The following is a 24,357-nucleotide window of genomic DNA, read 5'->3' as shown; positions in this document are numbered from 1 at the left end:
GCTCAGCGGGGAGCCTGCTTCCTCCTCTCTCTCTCTCTGCCTGCCTCTCTGCCTACTTGTGATCTCTGTCTGTCAAATAAACAAACAAAATCTTAAATTAATCAATTAATTAATTAAAGCTTAGTGTTATGGTGAGGGAGAATCACTTTAGAAAAGCCTCCTTAAGGTGGCCAAAATAAAGCCATGAGTCAAGAACTTTAAGGTTCTTTATTTTTAAAAAATGAATCACTGGTATGAACATTCTGGTGGGGGTGGGGTGGGGCTACTAAAACTAAACAAACAAAGCAATTCCATCGGCCCCTATTTTCAAGGAATATAAAGGTTCTAAAGGCTCAGCTCAGCAACTGAAGGTTACCAGAGGATGACAGAGAGCTGGGAATGAGTACAGTCACTCACTGATAGGGAAAACTGCTGATAAGGAATATAACTTGGAACAATCTGCTAAAAATTACAGAATTTTTCAAACTAATAACAACAAGTAGATAAAACAATTATGACTCAATCTTGGTTCCAAGTTACTGTAACACATAAGATTAAATATTAGGTCACACCAATACAATAAACACAAATTTGGGGAAAAGTGTCTATTGCCAAGAAGATTTCTAAGGTTTGGTGCTATGAACTAAGATTTTACTGGTATTTAAAACGCCTTAAAAATTAGTAGCGTATCTCTTAACACTGAATTTTTTTTTACTATAAAGATGTGATGCCAAGAAAAGATGACTTTTATCCCAAAGAAAGGATATCATGAATGTTGTGATTTGGTTTAAAATGAAAGTTGTTCTCATTCTTTAGGGTCCCAGACCCATCTGAGACTCAGATAAAAATGACAGTCCTTTTCTCCAAAAATTATTTTCAATTTCAGAAGATTTATTAGATCCCTTGGCAGCAACCTTTGGGCCCCAGGTAAAGAGTTTCTGCATTGTAAGTATGTTTTCAAACAAGAAAACACGAGTATATTTAATGATGGGACAGAGCATACTGACAAGTGACTTGGAAAGTATTACAATTGGGATTTAACACATACTTACTTGCCTGACTTAGTAGAACACAAACTGTGAGAAACTGGAATGTACTTATGCGCATATGAGGCTAAATGAAAAGGAATTCAGAACTATCTGGAAATCCAGAATATATCAATGTGAAATACAAACTTTTGATCACTTTTGTGAGATCTTACAGAAAGCCATTCACTGAAGAAAACCTTACCTTCAGCAACACCCCAAGGATACTGCCTTCCTCTGACCCTTTTGCCATTAACTTCAATGATAGTATTACTACCTACCACAGCGAGAGGTAAACGGTCCTATAAAACAAAGTTCAAATATATCTCTGTAGTCCTCACAAATTCAAGAATAAAGAAGTTAACATGACTCAACACATTACCAAAAAAAAAATTACCCTGACAGTTTCTGTATTTACTTTTATAGGCCATTCACAATTACTATTTATTATTAAAATTGTCATCACATGGTATTCTCATCAATGTAAACAATGAATAAAATTGTATTTTCTTTGAAATTTTAAGAAGACTAAGGCATATGCACTCACTCCTTTTATCAAAGTAGCTATTTAAAAAATCATCTCCAAAAGAAACTGTCCCATATTGAAAAGTTAGAAAGGGTAAAAAACACATTGGCAAGTTAGAGGGAAAACATGAGGCTTGTGACTAGCCTGCCTATCTGATCACAAACCAACCCTAACAGTCCTGGAAGCAGGGATTATATGTACTACAACTTTATCTATGGAACTCTAGCTCTGGCGGAGTGGATTTGTGTACATCCAGACTAACTCAGAGTACGATCTTTCAAAATTCTTGTAGCTTCCAGAAATATTTAAGAATATATAAAATATGTAACTATTTTATAAAACCATAGAAATTCTTCATTGGTCAGATATATGTATTTCATTATTCCAAGATAATTATTTGCTTAGATAATGCCATTAATGAACACATCATTTTTAGGTTCAAAGTACTTAGGAATGACTATAAATTAAAAAACGGAAAATTATGTTGGTACCAGTTTTGGCTTTTTTTGATACACAGACAAAAGAAAACATTTTTGTCTGGCTCTTAAAGATTGTGCATAGTAGTACTTAGGAACAAATCCTTTCCCTTCTCATTACCCATTTTTTTAAGGAGGAAAATTACATAATATAAAACCAGTTAACTGAAAATCAAAGACAGAGATTATAAAACAGAGATTATGCTATTCATCTCTCTATTCTACACCTCTTATTACATATAACAGCCAATCAACAAAGTTAATTGAAAAGTTGAATTCAATAGTGAATAATCTCCCTAATTCATTTTGTAAGCCAACTACTTAAAACAACTGATTTTTTTTTTTATCTTTTCTGTGGATATTTCAGTGGTTTTAAGGCCCTAAAACATTTTAGTGTATATATGGGAATAAACCTACCTTTATCTTTTTAACAAGCTTATTTTCTTCTTCATCATCTGTCTCTGGAAATTCATATATTTTAATTTTATGTTCTTGGATTTCTTTCATTATCTAAAATGAAAGAGTAAGTTATTAGCAAAAGAACACCACACATACTTAGTAGATTAGCTTTATTTGTATTATATTCTCCTTAAATTCCTGATTCCTCAGCTCCAATTCCTTTACTATTTTTCAGTGATGCAAAACTGTAATCTAAAAGCAAAGAACTATGCTAATCTTTTTTTTTAGCTATGAAGCTGATATATAAATACTATTTCCAAAATCTGATTATTTCAGAAGTATTGAAGTTATATGGTTATAATACCAAAAGAGTTCTAAAAATGATGTAAGATTCCAGAAACAGCTTTCTCCAGTTGATTTCTACTATAATGGTTTTACATTATTTATAATGATTGACCTTCTTTCTCTAAAGAGAACTCTCACCAACTGTTTTATTCAACTCAATCAACATAGCTTCAACTCACCTAAATTTTTAGTAAAATCTGGCAAATGTAAGTGAAACTAAGTACAGCACCAGCTCCAGAAGAAAAATCGGCATGCTGATCAGAAAATATCCTTGCATGTCCATTTGTGTACACACACACACACACACACACACACACACACACACACACATACACGTCAAGGAGTAACAGATATAAGATCAGGCAAGAACACAAAGAGAAAAAACATGTCCTGGAAATTAAGAAGCTCCAGAGCTAATAAGGAAAATGCAGGGGGGGAAAAAAGGCTACTAATTAGTAACATCAGAAATGAACTACTTCAGACTAATTCCAAATCGCTCCAAATTCTAAAGAGAACAGAGACACCCAAATAATGTTCAATTACCTACCCTATTCAAACTCACAATAAACCAACGGCCAATATACCCAGAACTAGGTCCTTGCCTATAAGGGTATTTCAGCACAACCATCACTGCAGGGGGTCCCTGCAGCATTAAGGGGCCCTAAACAAAGTAGGTAAAGGTGAAACTGCCACAGAGAAAAACAGGACCACATATCTTTTACAATTGGGATATGTATCTATATAGAGAAAAACATAATAAATGATGAAGCGTCAAATACATGACTAGGAGGAAAAAAAGCAACACTAGTGGCTTGATCTAAGAGCAGTGGTTCTTAGCCAGAGGCTGTATATTAAAAATGCCAATTCCTCACTTTAATCTACAAAACTTATTGGTAAGGATACAGTCCCAAACTGATTTTCTCTCTCTTTATATATTTTTTTTCTAGAGAGAGTGAGCTGGGTGGCGGGGGGGGGGGGGGGGGGGGGGGGGGGGGGAATCCTAAGCAGGTTCCACGACCAATGCAGAGCCTGACCCAGAACACCATCTTATGACCCTGAGATCATGGCCTGGGTCACAATCAAGAGTTGGGCACTCAACCAGCTGATACCCAGGTGCCCCCAATAACTCATTCTAAAAAACTTCTCCAGATAATTTTCATACGCACCCTGGGATCAAGCTCCTTGTGCTCCCCGCTTAATGTGGAGTCTGCTTGACCCTCTGCTCCTCCCTCTGCCCCTTCCCCCACCCCCACATATGCACAAGCACACATCTCTCTCTCTCTCTCAAATTAAATATAATTCTAAAGGGTGTGGAGAGGATTGGTGGAGGAGGTTGTAACAGTAACATCTAAGAGTCTTATTTAAATTGACAAAGGATAACGGCACTATTGGTAACGGATAAGAGCTCTGAGGAGAAAACTAAGGCAGATTATTTTCAAGAGTTATTTTTAATACAGTACAAATGACCATACAGTAAAGTAGCAAGAGAAATACATTGTAACACATTAAACTGAAAATACAAAAGCTGCAAATTACATGAGTGGTATAAGAAACCCAAGAATTCAAGTTCCTTTTCTCACCTGTTTTTTAAACTGTTGGCACTCCTCTGGAGTAAGTGTGTCTGCTTTGGCAATAAGTGGAATGATATTCACTTTTTCATGCAAACGCTTCATAAACTCAATATCCAATGGTTTAAGTCTGAAATATACAATATTTAATACAATTGATTAATTTGGGGGAATAGATCATTCACAACCCCAGTGCTAAATTAAACACACTGGAACTACTTTAATTATCAAAACCACTCTCTGAAGATGTACTGGGTCAGCAACAGTTAGGTAGAACAGGACCTCAACAAGCATTGGAATGTTTAAGAAGGCTTTGACTCCAGCCCCTGAACACCCTGATCATAGGGTTTGGGCCCTAAAGAGGAATTAGAAAAACCAGAAAATCTCCTAACAGGCTTTCCTAGAATAGCCTCTATACTTACTACTCAAAATTTGGGAAATCTCTGTTTTGTCTTTAAATAAAAAATAAGAGTCCTCTTTGAGCCCCACATTCTGTTCTTACTGCCAACTTTATGTCTCAGATAAAAGGCTCAAAAGAGACTGTTCTTCACTATCAATTTCACCCATTACAATCTGGCTGCTGCCTTCACTTTATTGTTACACTTTCAAGAAGGTCACCAAATAATGTCATGCTGCTAATATAATAACATCAACAACTCACAGATATTGTGGTGTTTACCATTACTTCTTATATTTACTCATTATGCAGCATTTGACATTACTCTCTCATAAGCTGCTCTTCCCTTAGGGTACGTCTAAGGATCTTCTCTGTAAGTTAGTCCCTTAAGAGTTACCTTCCTCAGAGTGCTCTAGACTAGGCCGTCTTTTCTCTCTACTCTAATTTTGTATGCTTATCATTGACCACAATGACTTCTATCATCCTCTATGAGTCTCAAATCTTCCTTCACATCCTGCCCAGATCTCATTCTTATGTTGGAGAGTCATGTTTACCCAGTGCAAATATTACTTGGACATCCAATTTTAGCTCCTCAAAATCAAAAGCTCATCTGAACCCCAAATTTTCCTTCCTCTTCTGTGCTATTTTTGAGGATGGTACTATAATCCACCCAATTACTCAAGGCTGAAACTCAGGGTTCCTTCCTCCACTGATTCTCACTCCCAAAGATTTCCCAAAACCTGCTGAACAAATAAATGTATTACTTTGGTTCAGGCCACTGAGACCTTTGATACGGACAATTACTAGAATGCACCCAGTTTCCCTCCAAACCGTACACACTGCAGTCAGAAAGGTCTTTCTAAAATCCAAATCTGAATGAGTCATTTTCCTGACTGAAAACCTTACCAAAGGCCAGATTCCTTGGCTAGTGTGGCCTACAAGGCCTGTGAAGACATAGCCTTTCTGGCTGTCTTCATCTGTTAGCATCCTTTACCATCTTCTGCTACCTCTCATGATTCCCTGAAAGCACCATACTTTGACAGGTCATGGGCTACTGCCTCTACCTAAAACATGCTCCATTCCCATTCCCCTTCTACTTGGCTTGCCTAATTCCTATTGGTCCTTTAGAACTTCGTTTAAATTCTCATTTCCTCTGGGAATCTTTCCCCAACCTAACACTAGGCATCTTCTAAGAGGTCACAACACTTAATTTGCCATATATTGTGTATTTGTTTTCCCTATCTTCTCACTGGCAGATCCTTAAGAGCAAAGTCTTTGTCTCATTCATCTATATCTCCAACAGCTATTATAGTGTTGACACCTCAAATACTTGTTCCCAAATACTTGTTGACTAAAAAAGTAAGCTGCTGTGATTTTTCTTATGTTCTTGAATAACTCTAAATGAAAACCAAAGAAATTCTTCACATCTAGAATGTAGTATAGGCTAAAAATTAATATTCCACAAAAATAAGTGAAGATGATGGGAGTATTTTGCATAGAAATACCATTCTAAACTGGTATTCTTTAATTTACAAACCTTGAAAACAACTGGAATAAAGATCTATTCTCATGACGAATTTTACTAATATAAAATAAAGAGTTCTTTTAGAGTACTATAGTTAAATAAACACATTGTGTATGTGGATATATCTGTATATACTCACACATACATATATGTAAGTAAATGGGAGGTCGGGGACCCAGAGACTAAAGAGGTATTCCTTTTTACTAACAAATAATAAATAATACTATATCTCTTAGTGGTAGTGATGCTGACTGGCAGAAAGATAGGGATATGGAGTAGGAAGGCAGGTATGGAGAAGATACCTACCTCCTATTCTAATTCTCCTTATCCTGAATCCTTTGAAATGTGTTATTGGCATTCAGAGAATAAGGAACACCACGAAAAGAGACTGTCACTGGAATAACACTGTATTATCTATAAACAGCACCCTTACTTCATAAGTGCTAGGTGAAAGAACCTACCCAACTTTGAAAAATTTAGGTTTTGCTTTTTTTCATCAGTCATTACATACAACATTAAATATAAAAGCCATGACCCGGTCAATTTCAGATTTGTAAATTTTTATAGTTCACTTTCCAGATTATACTCACAATAAATTTAAGTTACCCCCAATACCACCTCATTAAACCAGTAACAGAAAAGAACTCAGTCTAATATTTTTAGACATCTTAAGATCATTTAATATAAAATACTAACATTAAAATCAAAGTTAACAAGGTTTTACACTTAAAAGTAAAACAGGACTTGCTGAATATTTGTTATCTCAACTTTGAAAGAGAAAGACACTAAAAAACAACCATGACAAAGTAATGGGTAAAGTCAACTTCTTAAATATGAAACAAGGCCGAAGAACATTTAAATCAGTTTAAAAATTAAACTTTAGGGGGAAAAAAGGGTAAAACCTTTATAAAAGCCCCAATAAAACCCTTCTGCCCTTTTAAATTAGAATACAAATTTCAGAAGCTTACAAAATGTCAACAGCAGAAAACATTTAGTTCACATGTAGATTACATTCTGGTTGAAATTTTTCCTCTGTCCATTTATAGTTTTATTTCAGGTCATCTTTTCCAAGAAATTTAGTTTTAAACAATGGAAAGTCCTTTATAGAATTTCTAGAAGATAAACCCACATTAGAGGGAAAAGACTATTTAACCTCAAAGCCTACAGCAAAATAAAATGACTACAGGGCAAATGACAAATATTTATAATAAATACACATACACATATTTCTAAGGAAAAAAATCTTCTATACAAAACTCACTGAATGGCACTGATTTTTTTAAATGGCAATCAATATTCAAAAGGGTAAGTATACCATTTTAAAACTCAAGTTCCAAGTCAGTTTTTAATTTTAATAACTATTACCAAGCACTGAACAGAAAATGAAGCAACAATTCCTGAAGTCATAAATCAGTCCTGTGTTTACGGATGACACTGGGTGGGTTGAGGTGGGGGACACTGAAAATACAATATTGAACCAATTTGTAATTACTCCAACAGGACCCCTCATAAAAGGGAATCTAGGGACTACCCAGATAAGATAGAAAGGCCCTGATTCAACTATTATTAGACTGCTTAGAATTTCAGTCTATAGTGAACAGGAGATCAGGAACTCTCTACATAAATTCAATGTTTTATTCTTTCACTTAATCCACAGTAACACATACCAACGGGCAAAACTTTGTTCCATGCCTCAAAGTAGTTAAGATGAGAAACTATTCAAAAGCATGTTTTCAGAAAATAAAAATTTTGAACCCCTGTCTCTCATTACAAATAAGAAATGGCCCAAAGCTACCACACACCGTTTGAATCATTAAAAAAAAAATTTTTTTTAAATCTTATTTCCCATGCAATTTTAAGAAATATACTTTCCCCTAGGGATGGAAGGAATGTGATTTCATGAGAATTACTAAATACTGGAGAGAGTCCAAAAGATCTAAAATAATAAAACTGGATAAAAACCGTCAAATTTCTATTGACTAAAGTGCAGTTAAGATTTTATTCCGTTGGCTTCCAAGAAAAGCCCTAACAAGTTAACCTAAAATGATTAAAAAAAAAAAAAAAAAAGTATATAAATTCAGGAAGAAGCTAGCAGGTACTCATAAAAGGCTATGTACAGTGTCTTGTTTTTGAGTTGGTTTTTTTGAGCCTTTTAAGTAGATGAGTCAATCTTGCACATTAAACATGTAAACTTCTTAGAGCACTACAGAAGAATATTAGAAATAAAAGAAGAAATATTTGCACCACCATAATCTGACAGTGCAAAAATGGTAAACTATATAATTAAGACTTTTTGCTCAACCATAATAATGATGATGGGCATTAGTTTATCTAGGAGAATGGTAGAGAAAGCAGCAGAAAACAGAAGAGAAAGGTACTGTTAGGAAGGAACTGGTTTATACTACAGTAATCTAAGGTGGCGTGATGCTATTTAGTCTGATGTTATATAATATTCTGGTTCCTTTTGGTGGAGAGATCACAGCTCTACTCATCAGGTAGCTGAATTATGCGGAGTCATCTACCCAAAGAAAAAGACTGAAGAAGAGTAAATACAAACATCTGCAGTTGACAGTGACACATGTACCTACTCAAATGACAGAGGAAATACAAACAATAAAAAAAGGAATAGAGACTGGCCATATTAACAAAAAAAAAATAATCAGTTCATATGAATGTCTAGATACTTACATTTAAACTCCTAGTAAGTAGATGGTTAGCACAGATAATATGAAACTTAAATAATATGATTGTGATAGCTAAGGTGAAACAGAGCCAAAGAAATTTAGTGAAGAAATAAACGGCACATAAGAACTCAGGTACTTAACTTTTCTGGTAATCTTCTCTATCAGACTCACAGTAAAAACATCTCTGGAGTTTCTTAGAATATGTCTAAGCTGTTATAGCTGTTTCTCATTATTTGGTAGTTCAATTTGTGGCAAGAGGTCAAAAGGAAGCTAAACTAGCCACACTGAGACATTAAACCATGATGGAAACACTTTCTATATTATAGTGAAGCAGGTAAAAAAGTCTTATGTATAAACTAAGAAGTAAAATTACTATTAGCTTATCTAGGACTTAAAAAGTGTTTTTTATAATTTTTTCATTTTTATAAAGAATTTGGGATTTCACCACTCGTGTAGTTAAATGTGCTCCACAGAGATCTAGATTACTAAAATATGTACCCGAAGTTCAATAATAATAAGCAACAGCAAGTTACCAGAAGTATCAAGGTACTGACCCATGTCCTGAAGGAGCAATGAAATATAAACAACACTGCACCCTGTTATCAGGCATCTGACGTCTGTTCACTCGAGATTCTGCATTTAGGTAGTCCTCAAATTTACTATCAATGTAGTCAATAACAGGCTGCCAGCTAGAGAAACCAGACAAATCGAAAAATTAAGTTTCAATTTACATATGAATGTACAATTGATGACTGTTAAAGTGGAGTAATCATTATTTTTAAATAGGCAAAACCAATCGAACCACTGGAAAATATCTCAAATTATTCTACATATACTGATTATGAAACAAATATTAATCACATTGAAAAAATCTTGATTCATTATTTCTAAACTTTCCAAATCAAAGAAAATTAATTATATAGAGTCAAAGCTCAACAAAATTATATTATCTGCATTGGTAAGTACAGAGTTTCAGATTTCAAATGGAAAGATTAAATAATACAAAAACCTCATGATGAACTTATTTCGGTGTTGTTGTTGTTGTTGTTTTTATGTTATGTTAGTCACCATACAGAACATCATTAGTTTTTGATGTAGTAGTCCATGATTATTTAGGTGTTTTAAAAGCTGACACAGAAATTTACTTCAAAAACAATGTGGTACTCAAAGAAAAATTTAAATATTGTTTAGAAGATACTAAGGTATTATTTCCAAATAGAATGTCATGAATGTTTTCTAAACTTACGACTTGGAAAAGCTGAATATTTAAAATCAGGTTTAAATTAGGATGTGACAGAAAATAATATATACAGTAAGTGGATAAAATTATAGTAGAAAATGAAAAGTTTTAGCTTCCTTATAATAATGAGAATTCTTGTTTCTATGTTGTTTTGGATTTTGCCTCCAAAATAATTCTTTGATAGATATTATCTCTATTTTATAGAAATCAGTTCAGAAAAAATAAGCAACATTTTCAAGTAAGTGGCCAAGTTAGTATAAGAACTCAAGTCATAGCCTTAAAAGTTCAATAACTTTTGTTAAAATGAGAAGTTTAAAAATCTTAAGCAGAAAAACTCTAACCACCCATACCCCAAACGCAGTGTAAGCAGTGATGATAATCCTTCTTACCAATTACTATTATCCACTGCATCTCCAAATCCTGGGGTATCAACTATTGTGAGCAGCAACTGAACACCACCTTCTTTGATTAAAACTTTGGATTGTTCCACCTGTAAGAGTCATTGGTACAGGTATTAATACCACACATTACACCCGTGGTTTCCTACAAAGTAAGAGGCAGCGGATGAGCATTAATCAAAACCAACTGGAAATTTTTACAAACAAAAACCCACCCCCATATTCTCTTTAGAATCAATTACTATGGATATTAGAAGTCCTGGGTACTTGAAAGAAAGGCATATATAAACAGCGGGTTTATGGTTTATAACTGACATAAAGAAGAAAAACAGGAACTGAGAAAATAGTAATAGTCACTAAAGCCATATAATACTCATATAATATAAACGCATATCTAATAATATAAACAATGTGCTTGAATGATTTGGTAACTCATAGAAATCAAATGCAATTAACCAAACAAGTACAACTAATGTACCATTTACAATAAATGTTTTCCTGGATTACCTCCACCTAGTTTGGTTCAAATCAATTACTCAAGTTAACTTACTACCATTCCCAAATCTTTTTCAGCATAGCCATAATTATTTACACTTGTGTTTATGATATAGTTAAGATCCAATTCTTTTCTCAAATATTATACTACACATTTGACAGAGGCAATCAGCAAAAGTGCAGGCACTGAAAAAAAAAAATCCTACTAACTCTGACTAAAATCTTTAGTTCTCTTTACAATTTGTGAAAATATTCTATTTGAGAAAGGGTATTGGACTTAAACAATGCCAAGAGCAATCTAAAGATTTTCGGTAACCCTGAGCTATGTATGTCAGAACATACAACTCATTCATTTTGGGCATATGCTCCTGCTAAAGTAAACACTGATTCAAAGAGAAAAAGGGAATAATTGCCCCAGAAAAACACAAGCTTTCATTCAATGTACATTTATATCAAGGGCTAACTAAGACTAGAGGCTCTTCATATACTGACCGGTTAATTTAAGAGCAAAGAATTAGACACAAATGTTTAGTGTTAATTGCCAAAAGATGGTATGACTTAAGTACCATAAGACTTAAGGGAAAAATATCATCATGTGAAAAGCAACTTCAACTATTTATGTTTTGGAAAGGAAAAGTGACTAATTTCTAGGTTGAGTGTACCTTTTGGTATTACAAATATATTTTGGTATTACAAATATGATGTAATTTCCATTTTCCTTGGGCATTTTTTACAGAGGCTAGGTGATGCATAAAGAGACTGAGGAATTAAGACTGCTGAGCAAGAAAGTCTGCAGCAACACTGTCCAACATAATGTTGAACAGTTTCTGAGATGATGCAAATGTTTTGTATCTGCACTATCCAATACAGTAGATGCTTGCCATGCGGCTACTTAGCCCTTGAAATGTAACCAGAGCAACTAATAAGCTGAACTAACTATTTAATTTGAATCAACTTAAATTTAAATAGACACATATGGCCTGGTGACACTGAATTGGACAGTATAGGTCTATGTCAGCCAACAGTTGTTAAAAAAAAATATAAAAAAAATCTTGTTAAAATTGAAAACACTGCCTAAGATTTGGACGTGTATGCCCATGGAAGGGCTTCTAATCTTTTAGACAAATAAAAGGCAAAGGTCTTATCTTTTAGACCAGTGGTCTTTATACTGTTTTAGTCCTAGTGTGAAATACCAGTGGAAATTTTGCACATTCCAAATATATTTATTTATATCTACCAAATATACATAATTGGCAATCTGTTAATAAGTATTAACACAGTATTAATTCTCTGTAGGTTAAAAAAATAAACATCAATAAATAGGGTTCTTAATATTTTCTGGCCATTTTCAGTATCAACAATAGATGTGTATTACTTAGAAGACCACTGTTTCACACCACATAGCTAAGATAATACAGCTAGTCTGATACCCGTTTACTCTCACAACATGAGAAAGGTAAAATGAGGAAATAATCAGACTTACCAGTGTTAGATTTTCAAAACTTTTTTTAAAAAAGTGATATTATGCCACGTGATTTACAAAGTTCGTATTTTATATATATGGTTGTCCTCTAGTCAAAGGACAATCGAATTATTTGTCATTATCTATCAATTTAAAAAATGGACAATTTCCAACATCTCAATATACCTTGAATTTGCTTCCATCTCCTTCCATAAAAACAGCTTATTCATTTATGGTAACTGGCACTGAAGCAGAAATATCCAAAGTAATCATACCATCCCTTTCCTAATAATTCTTTTAAATGACAAAGCACTGTATATTAGAAACTGATGCAAAATATAATTGTTCTACATGACTCATCTCCCAATTTTACTCCAAACCATTTCTGGTTCTCTTATTAGTAAGTAAAGCCCATTTCTATCTTCAATAATAGGTTGTATACTAATCACACACCATACCAGCTTAAATTTTAAGATCCTTGTTTCCTTGTTTTTATAATCAGTTTAACTTAATTGTTTACTGATATAAAAAAAATTAAGATCTGTATTTTAAATACTTCAAAGAGTCTGTTTATAAAAGGTCTTTTCAGGTCTATGAATTTCTATGTATCCATATATGGTAAAACAGAAAGAAGAAGGCAACATATGGAAGATATCCAGAAAACTTAACTGTAAACTAGTGCCATTCACAGGATCCAACTGTATCCTATCATCTGGTTTTGCAAGTATCCTCATGGGATCCATGGAAAACAAATTAGTTCAAGTCCAGGAATTTCAAACTCTTCTTAAGAAATCTATTCCAAATGGCTACTTTCCCATGCACTTTACTTAAGCAGGTCACATCAGCATATTTTATGGCATCACTCAAAATCCTCTAAGATTAAATGCATAATTTAATACTGAAGGAATGAATCAACGGTATTTTCAATTATGTGTTTCTCTCTGAAAAATAAAACTAAAGCCCATTACATTGTTTATGTATAATTAATTTACAGAGGCCTCATTTGGACTCCTACTTTCCAGAAATCCAAGGCACTCTTTTTTCTAATATTGTTCCAATTTTCAATCTGAGAAAAAAAAAAAATTAAACATTCAGTGTTTCCATAACTTCATTTCTTTCATTTTCAAAAGACCGTTAAAAGTTTTATAACATAATGTTATAAAAGAGCTATTTGTTAAGTAGAAAGTGTTACTTAATTAACTATATTAAATTTCATAGAGAGGGTTAAAATTTTCTGCCAGGAGCTTACCTCTCTACCCAAACTTGTTCAGGAGGTGGCATTACAGCCAAAGTTCTGCAGGGACTTGGGACAACAGAGACTTAAATAGCCTGAGATATTTCACTTAGCTCAAACACAAAAACTATCTACTTTGATTATTTAATGCCTGATAAATAAATTAGATAGATATTTAAGATAAAGATAAGATATATAAGATAAATACTTAAATACTTCATTATGTTCCACAAGAAACTAAGAGGCAATGACCAAAAGTACAATACTTATGCCTAAAGATTATTTCCTTCTCATCAAGCCCCTGACCTAGTTTATTAAGAAAGCAGATCCAGGGATGCCTGGATGGCTCAGCCAGTTCAGAGTCTGCCTTCGGCTCCGGTCAGGATCCCAAGGTCTTGGGATCAAGTTCCACATCCAGCTCCTTGCTCAGCAAGGAGCCTGCTTCTCCTTCTGCCCTTCCCCCTGCTCATGCTCTCTCTCTGACAAGTAAATAAATAAAACCTTAAAAAAAGAAAAAAAGAAAGTTGTTCCAGAGATTTGAATTCTAGGGGCACCTCAGGTCATGATCTTAGGGTCATGAGATGGGAGCCCCACACTGTGGTTTGTGCTCAGCGTGGAGCCTGCTTGAGATCCCTTCTCTCCCTCTCCCTCTCCCTCTTCCCCTGCCCCCCACCCAGCTCTTGCTCTCTCTCTCAAATAAATCTCTAAGCACGCACATGTGTGCACACACGCACATACACACACACACTAAATCACTACCCCTAACTTCCCCTGACTCCTTACACTGAGATCTTAAGCAACTCGTCCCTTTCATTTTCATTAGTGAGCCCCCTCCTAAACCCTTTATTTCCTTCTCCTTTTCAAGCTCAGATATCTTTCTGATCGACAAAATTCATGAACTTCGATTTGACAGGAATTTCCCTGCTATCCAATAATCCTTCTATGTGCTCCTTAGTCTCATGCCACTCTCATTTCTCAGTATGGGTCTTCTCTACCCTATTTCTGTCCATCCTCAGCAAAGTACCTCATCTCTACATGAAGATAAGAGCATCCCCAATTTGTCTGAAGCAACAGTCTTTCCTTCTGTTCAGTGGAATAGATCCCTTTCTTCCTAAGGCTAATTTCTTAATCTATACCAGGAATCTGATTATTCCATATTGGAGTCATATTAACAAGTGTTTAGACTATTTATCCTTTATTTTCAACCTCTTGTCTCTTCAGGGATTAATTCCCCATAGGATATAAACATTCTTAGGTCTTTTTTGGAAACAAAAACCAAATGACTGCCTCAGTACCCTACACTCAACCTCTAGGTATTCACTTTCATCCCTTCCTTCATAGCCATCCCATCATCCGTGCCTCATTTACTATTCACTTCCCAACCAGTGCCATATTGCCCTTCATTCCTACTACACTAAAATCTGCCAAGGTAATCTATAGCACCTTACAGCAGCACATTCTCACTAAATCATATTTGTTTGCTATATCCTTCATGTGACTAGCTTAAGAACTTTGATTATGGGGGCACCTGGGTGGCTCAGTGGGTTAAAGCCTCTGCCTTCGGCTCAGGTCATGATCCCAGGGTCCTGGGATTGAGCCCCACATCGGGCTCTCTGCTCAGCAGGGAGCCTGCTTCCTCCTTTCTCTCTCTTTGCCTGCCTCTCTGCCTACTTGTGATCTCTGTCTGTCAAATAAATAAATAAAATCTTAAAAAAAAAAAAAGAACTTTGATTATGTCTATCATCACTGTAGCCCCAAAACCTGGCACAAGATAAGCATTCAGGGGTGCCTGGGTGGCTCAGTGGGTTAAAGTCTCTGCTTTCGGCTCAGATCATGATCCCAGGATTCTGGGATCGAGTCCCACATCGCTTCCCCCTCTGTCTCTCTGCCCACCTCTCTGCCTACTTGTGATCTCTGTCAAATAAATAAATAAAAATTTAAAAAAATAAGCATTTAAATGTCTGTTCTATGAATAGCTCAAAAAACTATCAATATTGGACCAATATCAACAAGAGAGCTTCCTAACTGGGCTTTACAAAAAGGTCTCAAGGATTCTATAAAACGTTATCTTAGGGATAGGATTCTTTGCTTTCACCTTTCCTCACCTCCAAAATTTCTATACCCATTTAATCTGTAATAGTGATTTGAAGGACTTCATAAACCAAGAAAAAAAGTTTTAAAGGGGACCAATATAAGGTTGCAAACTAAGAACTTTAAAAAAAAGAAAAAGGGGAGCCTGGGTGGCTCAGTGGGTTAAAGCCTCTGCTTTCAGGTCAGGTCATGATCCCAGGGTCCTGGGATGGAGTCCCACATTGGGCTCTCTGCTCAGCAGGGAGCCTGCTTCCCTTCCCCTCTCTCTGCCTGCCTCTCTGCCTACTTGTGATCTCTGTCTGTCAAATAAATAAAATCTTTAAAAATAAATAAATAAATAAATAAATAAAAAAAAGGGAAAAAAAAGAAAAAAACTAACACTCTTGGGGTGCCTGCGTGGCTCAGCTGGTTGAGTGTGTGACTCTTGATTTCAGCTCAGGTCATGATTTCGGGGTCCTGAGATCAAGCCCCACACTGGGCTCTGTGCTCAGCAGGGAGTCTGCTGGAGATTCTTTCTCTCCCTCTTCCTTTGTCTCTCCCCCACTCCCATTCTCACACACTCTCTCTCTAATATCTTAAAAAAAAAAAAATCTAACACTCTGATTTCACAGAAGAAACTGAAGCAATTTAGTCTCAGAATAAAGGACAGTCTTTCCCTTGGAGACAGTTGGCAACCTTTCACAGACTTGAAATAGGATTCAAAAATTTTCAAATATAACAAAATTATAAAATTTGCTACTATATACACAACACTGTATATAATATTTTTCTTAAAACTTTGTTAATCTGAAGATCTGTTTTTGAGAGTGGAACAAATATTCAATGCTTTCTATCACTTCATTTTAATGAGTCTATTAAAAAATACATGAATAAAAACAGAAGTTAAAGGTACTATTTCATTCAATGTGAAATATTCTGAAAGAATGAAGGATAAACAGTACCCTCTCTAACTTCTTCCCAGAGAGACAGGATAAAACCAGTTTGCATCAGGCTAGAAACACTGCAAAGCAGTAGTTCTCAAAATGTATCCTGACTGGCAGATGCACAGTCTGTGAACTTGGTAGAAACATGAATTCTTTGGGCCCTGCTTCAAACCCATTAAACAGCAAACTCTGAGGGGAGGTGGACTCAGCAATCTGTTTTAGCAGGCCTTCCAAGTGACTGATGTACACTCACGTGTGAGAACCACTAGTACCAAGAACTCTAGGACTAGAGTGTTGGCTCACATTTTGAGTCCTGAGGCCCAAGACAGGACACTGGGAATTAATCACAAAGGATTTCTATTTAATACTGAAAATTCCATTCAAATCAGAACCACTGATATATGAGAAGTTCAGAACCATCTCTCTATTCAGTGTAGACACCTTTTCTTTCCTTCCAAGACTGCAAATGTGGAAGAATTTCTTATGATACCAGTCTTCTATAAATAAATAATGCTCAGGGAGGAGATTATGAGATCACAGTCTTTATTAAAATCTCACTCCCTACCTTGCTACATCACAGCATTTTTCTTTTCTTTACTTTTTTTTTTTCTTTTTTTTTTTTTTTTTGACAGTTGGAAGTGTTCCAGAAAGCCTTCAGGTGAGAAACTGCAGACATATGCCTTTTGAAACTCAGGATTTTATGTTTCTCCTGGTCTGCTATGTCTGGGCTGAGATGTAATACTTCTGACCACCCTCCACAAAGAACTTATGAGCTTCCAAGAGGAGATTATCTGCTAGATTACTGAGCTTGGTGAAGAGCCAGTCAACTGTGAAAGAAAACTACCCTCTATTCTCTAAATAAATGGAATGACTCAGAACATGTTATGTTCTCTCCTGGATAAGTGAGGAAGAGAGTACAAAGGATCTTCAACTTGTTTCCAGTATATGAAGGAATACCATCCAGAGTACTTCTCTGGGATTCTAGTCATTATCAACCCAGTTCTCAGATGTTATAGGTCTTAACTTTTGGTAAAAAGAGGAGATTTAAGAGTGATACACAGGCCTTTGTCATAAAAATCTTAGTACAGATACTGTCAAGCCCTAATTACTCCTTTGTTTTCAAAAAAGGGAGACTTGGGAAGATATTCACAATAGAAAAGAACACTATTGAAATGTTACCTTAAAAGAAGGTTAAGTGAGTTAGACAGGATTATTTGGGAGACAAGTAAATGTAAAAACAATCCTGAGAGCCTCTTCCATATTCCTTAACAGATGCTAGCCTAAGAGAAAGTATCTTCAGTGTCTGAAATGTAAGGGACAATTATCTAGACAAAGAACTTTTCCAAATCAAAGAGAAAAAGACAGAAAACATTAAAATGATCAAAACACTTCAATGAAATCTGAATAGTTAATGAGTATAAAAGACATGTTCAACCTAAGAATCAAAGAAAATTAACTGAAACAATAAAATACCTTTTACTTAATGTGTCACAGACGTACAACAGAAACAAGTGTTCAGATCCACCAAAAGAATGTATAAAAATATTCATATTGTTAAAAATTGAAAGCCTAAATGCTTATCTACAACAGAATATAATTTATGATATAATCATATACTGGAATATTATACAACAATGAAAAAGGACTATAACTATACAGTACAAATACCACAGATATAATCTTCAGTGAAAGAAATCAGACACAAAAGAGTATATATCTAAATGAAGTTCAAGAAAGACAAAATTAATCTATTGAGACAGAAGTCAGAAAGCTATTTATATCTGGAGTTGGGTGTAATACTGACTGAGGGGAGGCAAAAGGAAACTTGCCAGGGTGCTAGAAATGTACATTATCTTAATCTGGGTGGTAATTACCTAAATATATGAACATGTATACAAAAGTTCATCAAGCTTTATGCTAAAATCTGTGCCCTTTTAGTATAAAGCTAATATTCATTTAAAAATTATATTAAGAAAATTTTGCTCAAAAAAAAATAGAAATAGATCAATAAAACTTTTTAAAAAGCTGACTCTGGTCTTAATCTGAGACTATGAAAGAAGACTCTCACTGCTTTGTTAAAAAAAGATTGAGATGGTGGCCAAGGATCATGTCAGAGAGGTGAATTAGGAGGTTATTCTAATAATCTAGGCAGAGAGATGATGGAACCCTACATATGAGAGGTATAAGAAAGAATTCTGGATATACTGTGAAAGTAGAGATAACAGGATTTGTTGATGGCTACATGTGGATTGAAAGAGAAAAAAGGAGTTAAGGATGGCTCCAAGTTTTTTGGTCTGAGCAACTGGTTTAGGGTAGACAGTACCATATACTCTATCAGTATTTTTAATAAATTTGTTTGGCAAATTTATTTTTGGCATAATGACTTTTAGGGGACATATTTTTGTTGAATTGACCTAGAACCAATTCTTAATATGAATCTTATTCCTTGTAAATACTTATCTTTTGGTATTCATATTTCTTTTCTGAAAGGCAAAATTATAAAAGCATGCACACTGTATAAAATTGAGAAGACAGGAAAATATTCAGTCTCACAATATGGAGAATCGTTGATGACAATATGATAATGAATTCTATTTAATATCCTTTTTACAATATGTAGACCATGACAGGATACACACAGTTGTAACTACATTACAAGCAATCTCTCATTATTTGAGCAAATATTTTGCTACAGAGTATAAAAGACTCGATTTCTTTATGTCAAATTCCTGAAATTGCAAGCACTGGTACTTTCATGTGTTCAGACACTGGTTTAAAAAAAAAAAAAAACCACTGCATGGATGAACCAAGAAAGCTTGAGTATTGTTCTTTTGTCTTCATTAAGCAAAGTAAAATAAAACATGGTAAGGTACAAAATCTTCATGAGTTAACTGGCTTCCATCATCCACCCAGCAGTAGTTAATTGGAATTTCAAGCTTAGTATTTAAAGGGAAGTCCTTACCCTTGAGTCCAGACTGCAAATTTAAATCTAACAAGCAACAGCAAACATCATGTATGTACTATTTGAGATTTAAAAAGCAAAACAAACAAACAAACAAACAAAAAATCCCTTCCTGAAACTATCCCTTACTAGCTAGAGTCAGATGATCGGCCCCTTACTGCTTACAGAGGCATTTAAAAAAAAAAAAAGATTTTATTTATTCATTCATTTGATAGAGAGAGAGAGTGAGAGAGACACAGCAAGAGGGAACACAAGTAGCCGGAGTGGAAGAGGGAGAAGCAGGCTTCCTGCCAAGCAGGGAGCCCAAAGCCGATGTAGAGCTCGATCCCAGGACCCTGGGATCATGACTTGACCAGAGGCAGACGCTTAACGACTGAGCCATTCAGGCGCCCCCATAGAGGCATTTTTTATGTTATTTTAACAATTTTCACATGACTTCACTGATCAAATCATTTTGTCTTCATTTTGTCTAAACTGCCTAGTTGGGAAACTCTCTCTATATAAGATTTTTAAAGGAAAAGGTTTAAAAAAAGAAAGAAAACCAAAAAGCTGTTGGATGAAACATTATTAAATAGGGAGATTGTAGTAAAGGAAAGCTAATCCACCTATTAAGAACTGGTTAACCTATGAAACTAGCATGTATTAAATATTAACAGTATAGAGACAGCATAATTTGACAGAATACACACCAAACCAGACTGCTTAGATTTGTATCCAGTTCTGTCACTTTTTTTTTTTAAAGATTATTTATTTATTTATTTATTTATTCATTCATTTGAGAGAGAGAGAGAGAGAGCACAAGACGTGAGAGGGTTAGAGGGAGAAGCAGACTCCCCACTGAGCAGGGAGCCCCATATGGGAGTCGATTCCAGGACCCCGGGATCATGACCTGAGCTGAAGACAGTTGCTTAACCAACTGAGCCACCCAGGTGCCCCAGTTCTGTCACTCTTAACTATGTGATCTCAGGGATATGACCATGTCCCTACCTCAGTTTCCACCTATGTAAAATGGCGGTAATAATACCACTTACCTCATAAAGTTGTTGTTAAGAATTAAATAAGTTAATGCACATGAACTGCTTAGAATAGTACCTGGAAGATACTAATGACTTACTAATGCAAGCCTGGCATTAACACCATATGCCAGAGCTACAAAGAGGACTCAGCAGTAATTACCAAGAACACTACTGGCAAGTACATGACCACTAAGATCTAATGTATTTTAGAATAAATATTCTTTTTTTTTTTTTTTAAAGATTTTATTTATTTATTTGAAAGACAGAGCATGAGTGGGATGAAGGGCCAAGGGAGAAGCAGACTTCCCACTGAGCAGGGAGTCCAATGCAGGGCTTTATCCTGGGACTCCGGGATCATGACCTGAGCTGAAGGTAGATGCTTAACCAACTGGGTCACCCAGGTGCCCTTAGACTAAATATTCTTGAACTTAGGATCTGTACTGTGCCGTTTCTTTAATATTTCTACATACATAGTTTACTTATCTTGAATTTAAATACCTAAATTAAAAAATTAGAATTTCCTCTTCTTGTTTAGGGTTAAAATATACAACACTAGGGGCGCCTGGGTGGCTCAGTGGGTTAAAGCCTCTGCCTTTGGCTCAGGTCATGATCTCAGGGTCCTGGGATTGAGCCCCGCATCAGGCTCTCTGCTCAGCAGGGAGCCTCCTTCCCCCTCTCTCTCTGCCTGCTCCTCTGCCTACTTGTGATCTCTGCCAAATAAATAAATAAAATCTTTTAAAATATATATATACAGGGCGCCTGGGTGGGTCAGTGGGTTAAGCCACTGCCTTCAGCTCGGGTCATGATCTCGGGGTCCTGGGATCGAGTCCCGCGTCAGGCTCTCTGCTCGGCAGGGAGCCTGCTTCCCTTCCTCTCTCTCTGTCATATGAAGTGTGATCTAACGGTCAGCAGCATCAATATCACCTAAAATTTTTAGAAATGCAGAATTTCAACCCATCTCAGACTAAATTAACCTAAAACAGGAACTAAATTTAACAAGTTGATCTAAACACACATTAAAGGCTGAGAACTACTTAATTAGACTACACATAGCTTGGGAGCCTTAAAATTTCAATTGCCATTCATCTATCACATAGGACTATGCCACTGAGTAATACAAAACACTGTATTTAAGTAATAATGGCTTTTCTGCAAATCAAGCTTTTTCTACACTACCCATTAGCACATTCTCCAATAGTGGAAATACATCTATACTACCCAAATACAGCCATACTACCCTTGTATGGGTAGTATGTCTAAGGAGCACTTGAAATATGACTGGTGTAACTGAGAAACCAAACTTTAAATTTTATTTGCTTTCAACTTACTCAAATTTAATAGCTAAATATGGCAAGTAGCTACCAAGTTGGACAGCCTAACTCTAGGGGTATTATTTAGTACTTCACAGTATAATCTATAGGAGGGTCCTAGGGACAAATTTAGTAGAAGGTTCTAGCCAAGCATAATTCCTCTAAATTCACCTTCTCTTTCTAATCATCAATCAGGTTTACCATTTTACATTGGATGAGGCCAAATATAAAACCTACCTCTAGGGAAGCATAATAAAAGTTATAGCATGTATTTTGTGTGTGTTAACATTACCCCAGATTATCATCAATGAACAATACAAATGTACATACCTGTACTGTCTTTTTTATTCTATGGGATGGACCTGGATACTCTGGAGAATACAAATCTGTGAGGAATAATGAGTTGATTAATGTTGACTTCCCGAGTCCAGATTCACCTAAAAGAAAAGGGGGAGGAAAATTTGTTAAAGTTGGCCACTTTATCAACCTTAAATATTCAACCATTACTGTAACAAAACTTGCTTTATATAAGTAATTCTTGATGGAACAAAGAAGTGACATTAGAAAACCTACTATAAAGACTCCCTGTTAGAATAAGTTCTTTGTCCTCATTTTCTTATAAAATTAGAGTCATGCTTTCAAGGAATCTTTTTAGCTTTGTAATCCTACAATTTGTGCCCTTTAAAAGTAATGCATCTAGGGGCGCCTGGGTGGCTCAGTGGGTTAAAGCTTCTGCCTTCAGCTCAGGTCATGATCCCAGAGTCCTGGGATCGAGTCCCACGTCGGGTTCTCTGCTCAGCAGGGAGCCTGCTTCCCCCTCTCTCTCTGCCTGCCTCTCTGCCTACTTGTGATCTCTGTCTGTCAAATAAATAAATAAAATCTTAAAAAAAAAAAAGTAATGCATCTAATATAATAGTCTCCATTTTTAATAGTAATGTATTCCTAGAGACCAAAGTTTGTTATGAAAGAAGCACCCAAGTTTGGATTATATAATTGCTACTTCAGTGAAATAAAACATAAAAAAAAATTAGGTATAGACATTTATTATAGGCAGTAATTAATGAATGACCCCCCAAAAAAGAAATCATACTATAAAAAGCAGAAATCTGCTGATAAAAGAAAAATTAATCAAAATGCATCTCAGTATAAAACTGAATCACAAAAAAAGTACTTCCAATTTATTCACCCATGTATCCATCACCTTAATTATAAAGGGTATCTTTCCATAAACCAAATCCCAAAAAAATCATAGGTAATTACTTTTTAGAGTGCTCCTGACTGAGGTAAGATGTAGGAATGGAAGAAGGCAAAACACAATTTCTGCTCAGATTCACATACTCTTCTTTAACTTTATATGTCAAGTTTAATACAACATATAATATATAAATTATATATAAATATAATTTTTACCAAAATATAAATAGCTTCGAGATATACATAATACAAGGCTAAATAAATTAAAAATCAAACTGCAATTATCAATTAACATAGCACAATTAAAGAATCTAGTTATTGTTAATAGTTCGGCTGGTTTAAAAGACACCTATAGGGGTGCCTGGGTGGCTCAGTGGGTTAAAGCTTCTGCCTTTGGCTCAGGTCATGATCCCAGGGTCCTGGGATCGAGCCCCGCATCGGGCTCTCTGCACGGCAGGGAGCCTGCTTCCTCCTCTCTCTCTCTGCCTGCCTCTCTGCCTACCTGTGATCTCTATCTGTCAAATAAATAAATAATCTTAAAAAAAAAAAAAGACACCTATAGCCTAAATAACTGATATCACAATATTAGCATTACTATTTCTGTCCAGGTTAAGTTCTTTCTTTTTATACTGGCTCCCAAGAAAGTTAAGATCTATACTAGGTTGTCAGGGCTTACCCCTTTGAATGAGGGGATGTCATTTTTTTCTGAACGTAAAAATTCCAGAAATTTCTAAGACCAAGGAAAATACAGATTTTTGATACCTACTTCTTTCTCAACTCTTATATACTGAATAAAGGAGTAAAGACTAGAATAAAACCCAAGCCTGTGGGGGATAATCAGAAATATCTAGGCCTTACAGACGCCACTGTCCTATTGCCACCCACAATCTAGCCACAGTCAACCCCACCATGTTTTTCAACATTGCTATGGGCTGCATCTCCTCCAGGCTGTTTGCAAACGAAGTTCCAAAGACATTAGACAATGAATCTTGGAACACAGCATTAAGAACTAATAATGTACTGTCTGGTGACTAATATAATAAAAATAAGAAGAGGAAGAATTACACACACATACACATACACAAACACAACAAGAACTTTCATGGCC

General features: G+C 35.4%; 1 protein-coding gene across 5 annotated transcripts in view; it reads right to left on the bottom strand.

The window, feature by feature from the left end:
* LOC111147230 (septin 7) overlaps positions 1 to 24,357 on the bottom strand; it is a 109,058-nt gene that overhangs the window by 22,431 nt on the left and 62,270 nt on the right. For all 5 annotated transcript variants that reach the window (XM_022503142.1, XM_022503138.1, XM_022503139.1 and 2 more), the window contains exons 4-9: positions 22,386 to 22,492; positions 10,554 to 10,654; positions 9,479 to 9,613; positions 4,331 to 4,448; positions 2,424 to 2,516; positions 1,210 to 1,306 (exon numbers count right to left, since the gene is read on the bottom strand). In XM_022503142.1, the coding sequence (XP_022358850.1) occupies positions 1,210 to 1,306; positions 2,424 to 2,516; positions 4,331 to 4,448; positions 9,479 to 9,613; positions 10,554 to 10,654; positions 22,386 to 22,492 (651 nt within the window). The remainder of the gene's footprint in view (positions 1 to 1,209; positions 1,307 to 2,423; positions 2,517 to 4,330; positions 4,449 to 9,478; positions 9,614 to 10,553; positions 10,655 to 22,385; positions 22,493 to 24,357) is intronic.

Source organism: Enhydra lutris, unplaced genomic scaffold (assembly GCF_002288905.1).
Source record: "Enhydra lutris kenyoni isolate GAN:26980312 unplaced genomic scaffold, ASM228890v2 scaffoldscaffold16, whole genome shotgun sequence".
Classification (NCBI taxonomy): Eukaryota; Metazoa; Chordata; class Mammalia; order Carnivora; family Mustelidae; genus Enhydra; species Enhydra lutris.
Note: the sequence above shows the minus strand (reverse complement) of the source record. Positions and strands in the feature narration are given on the sequence as shown.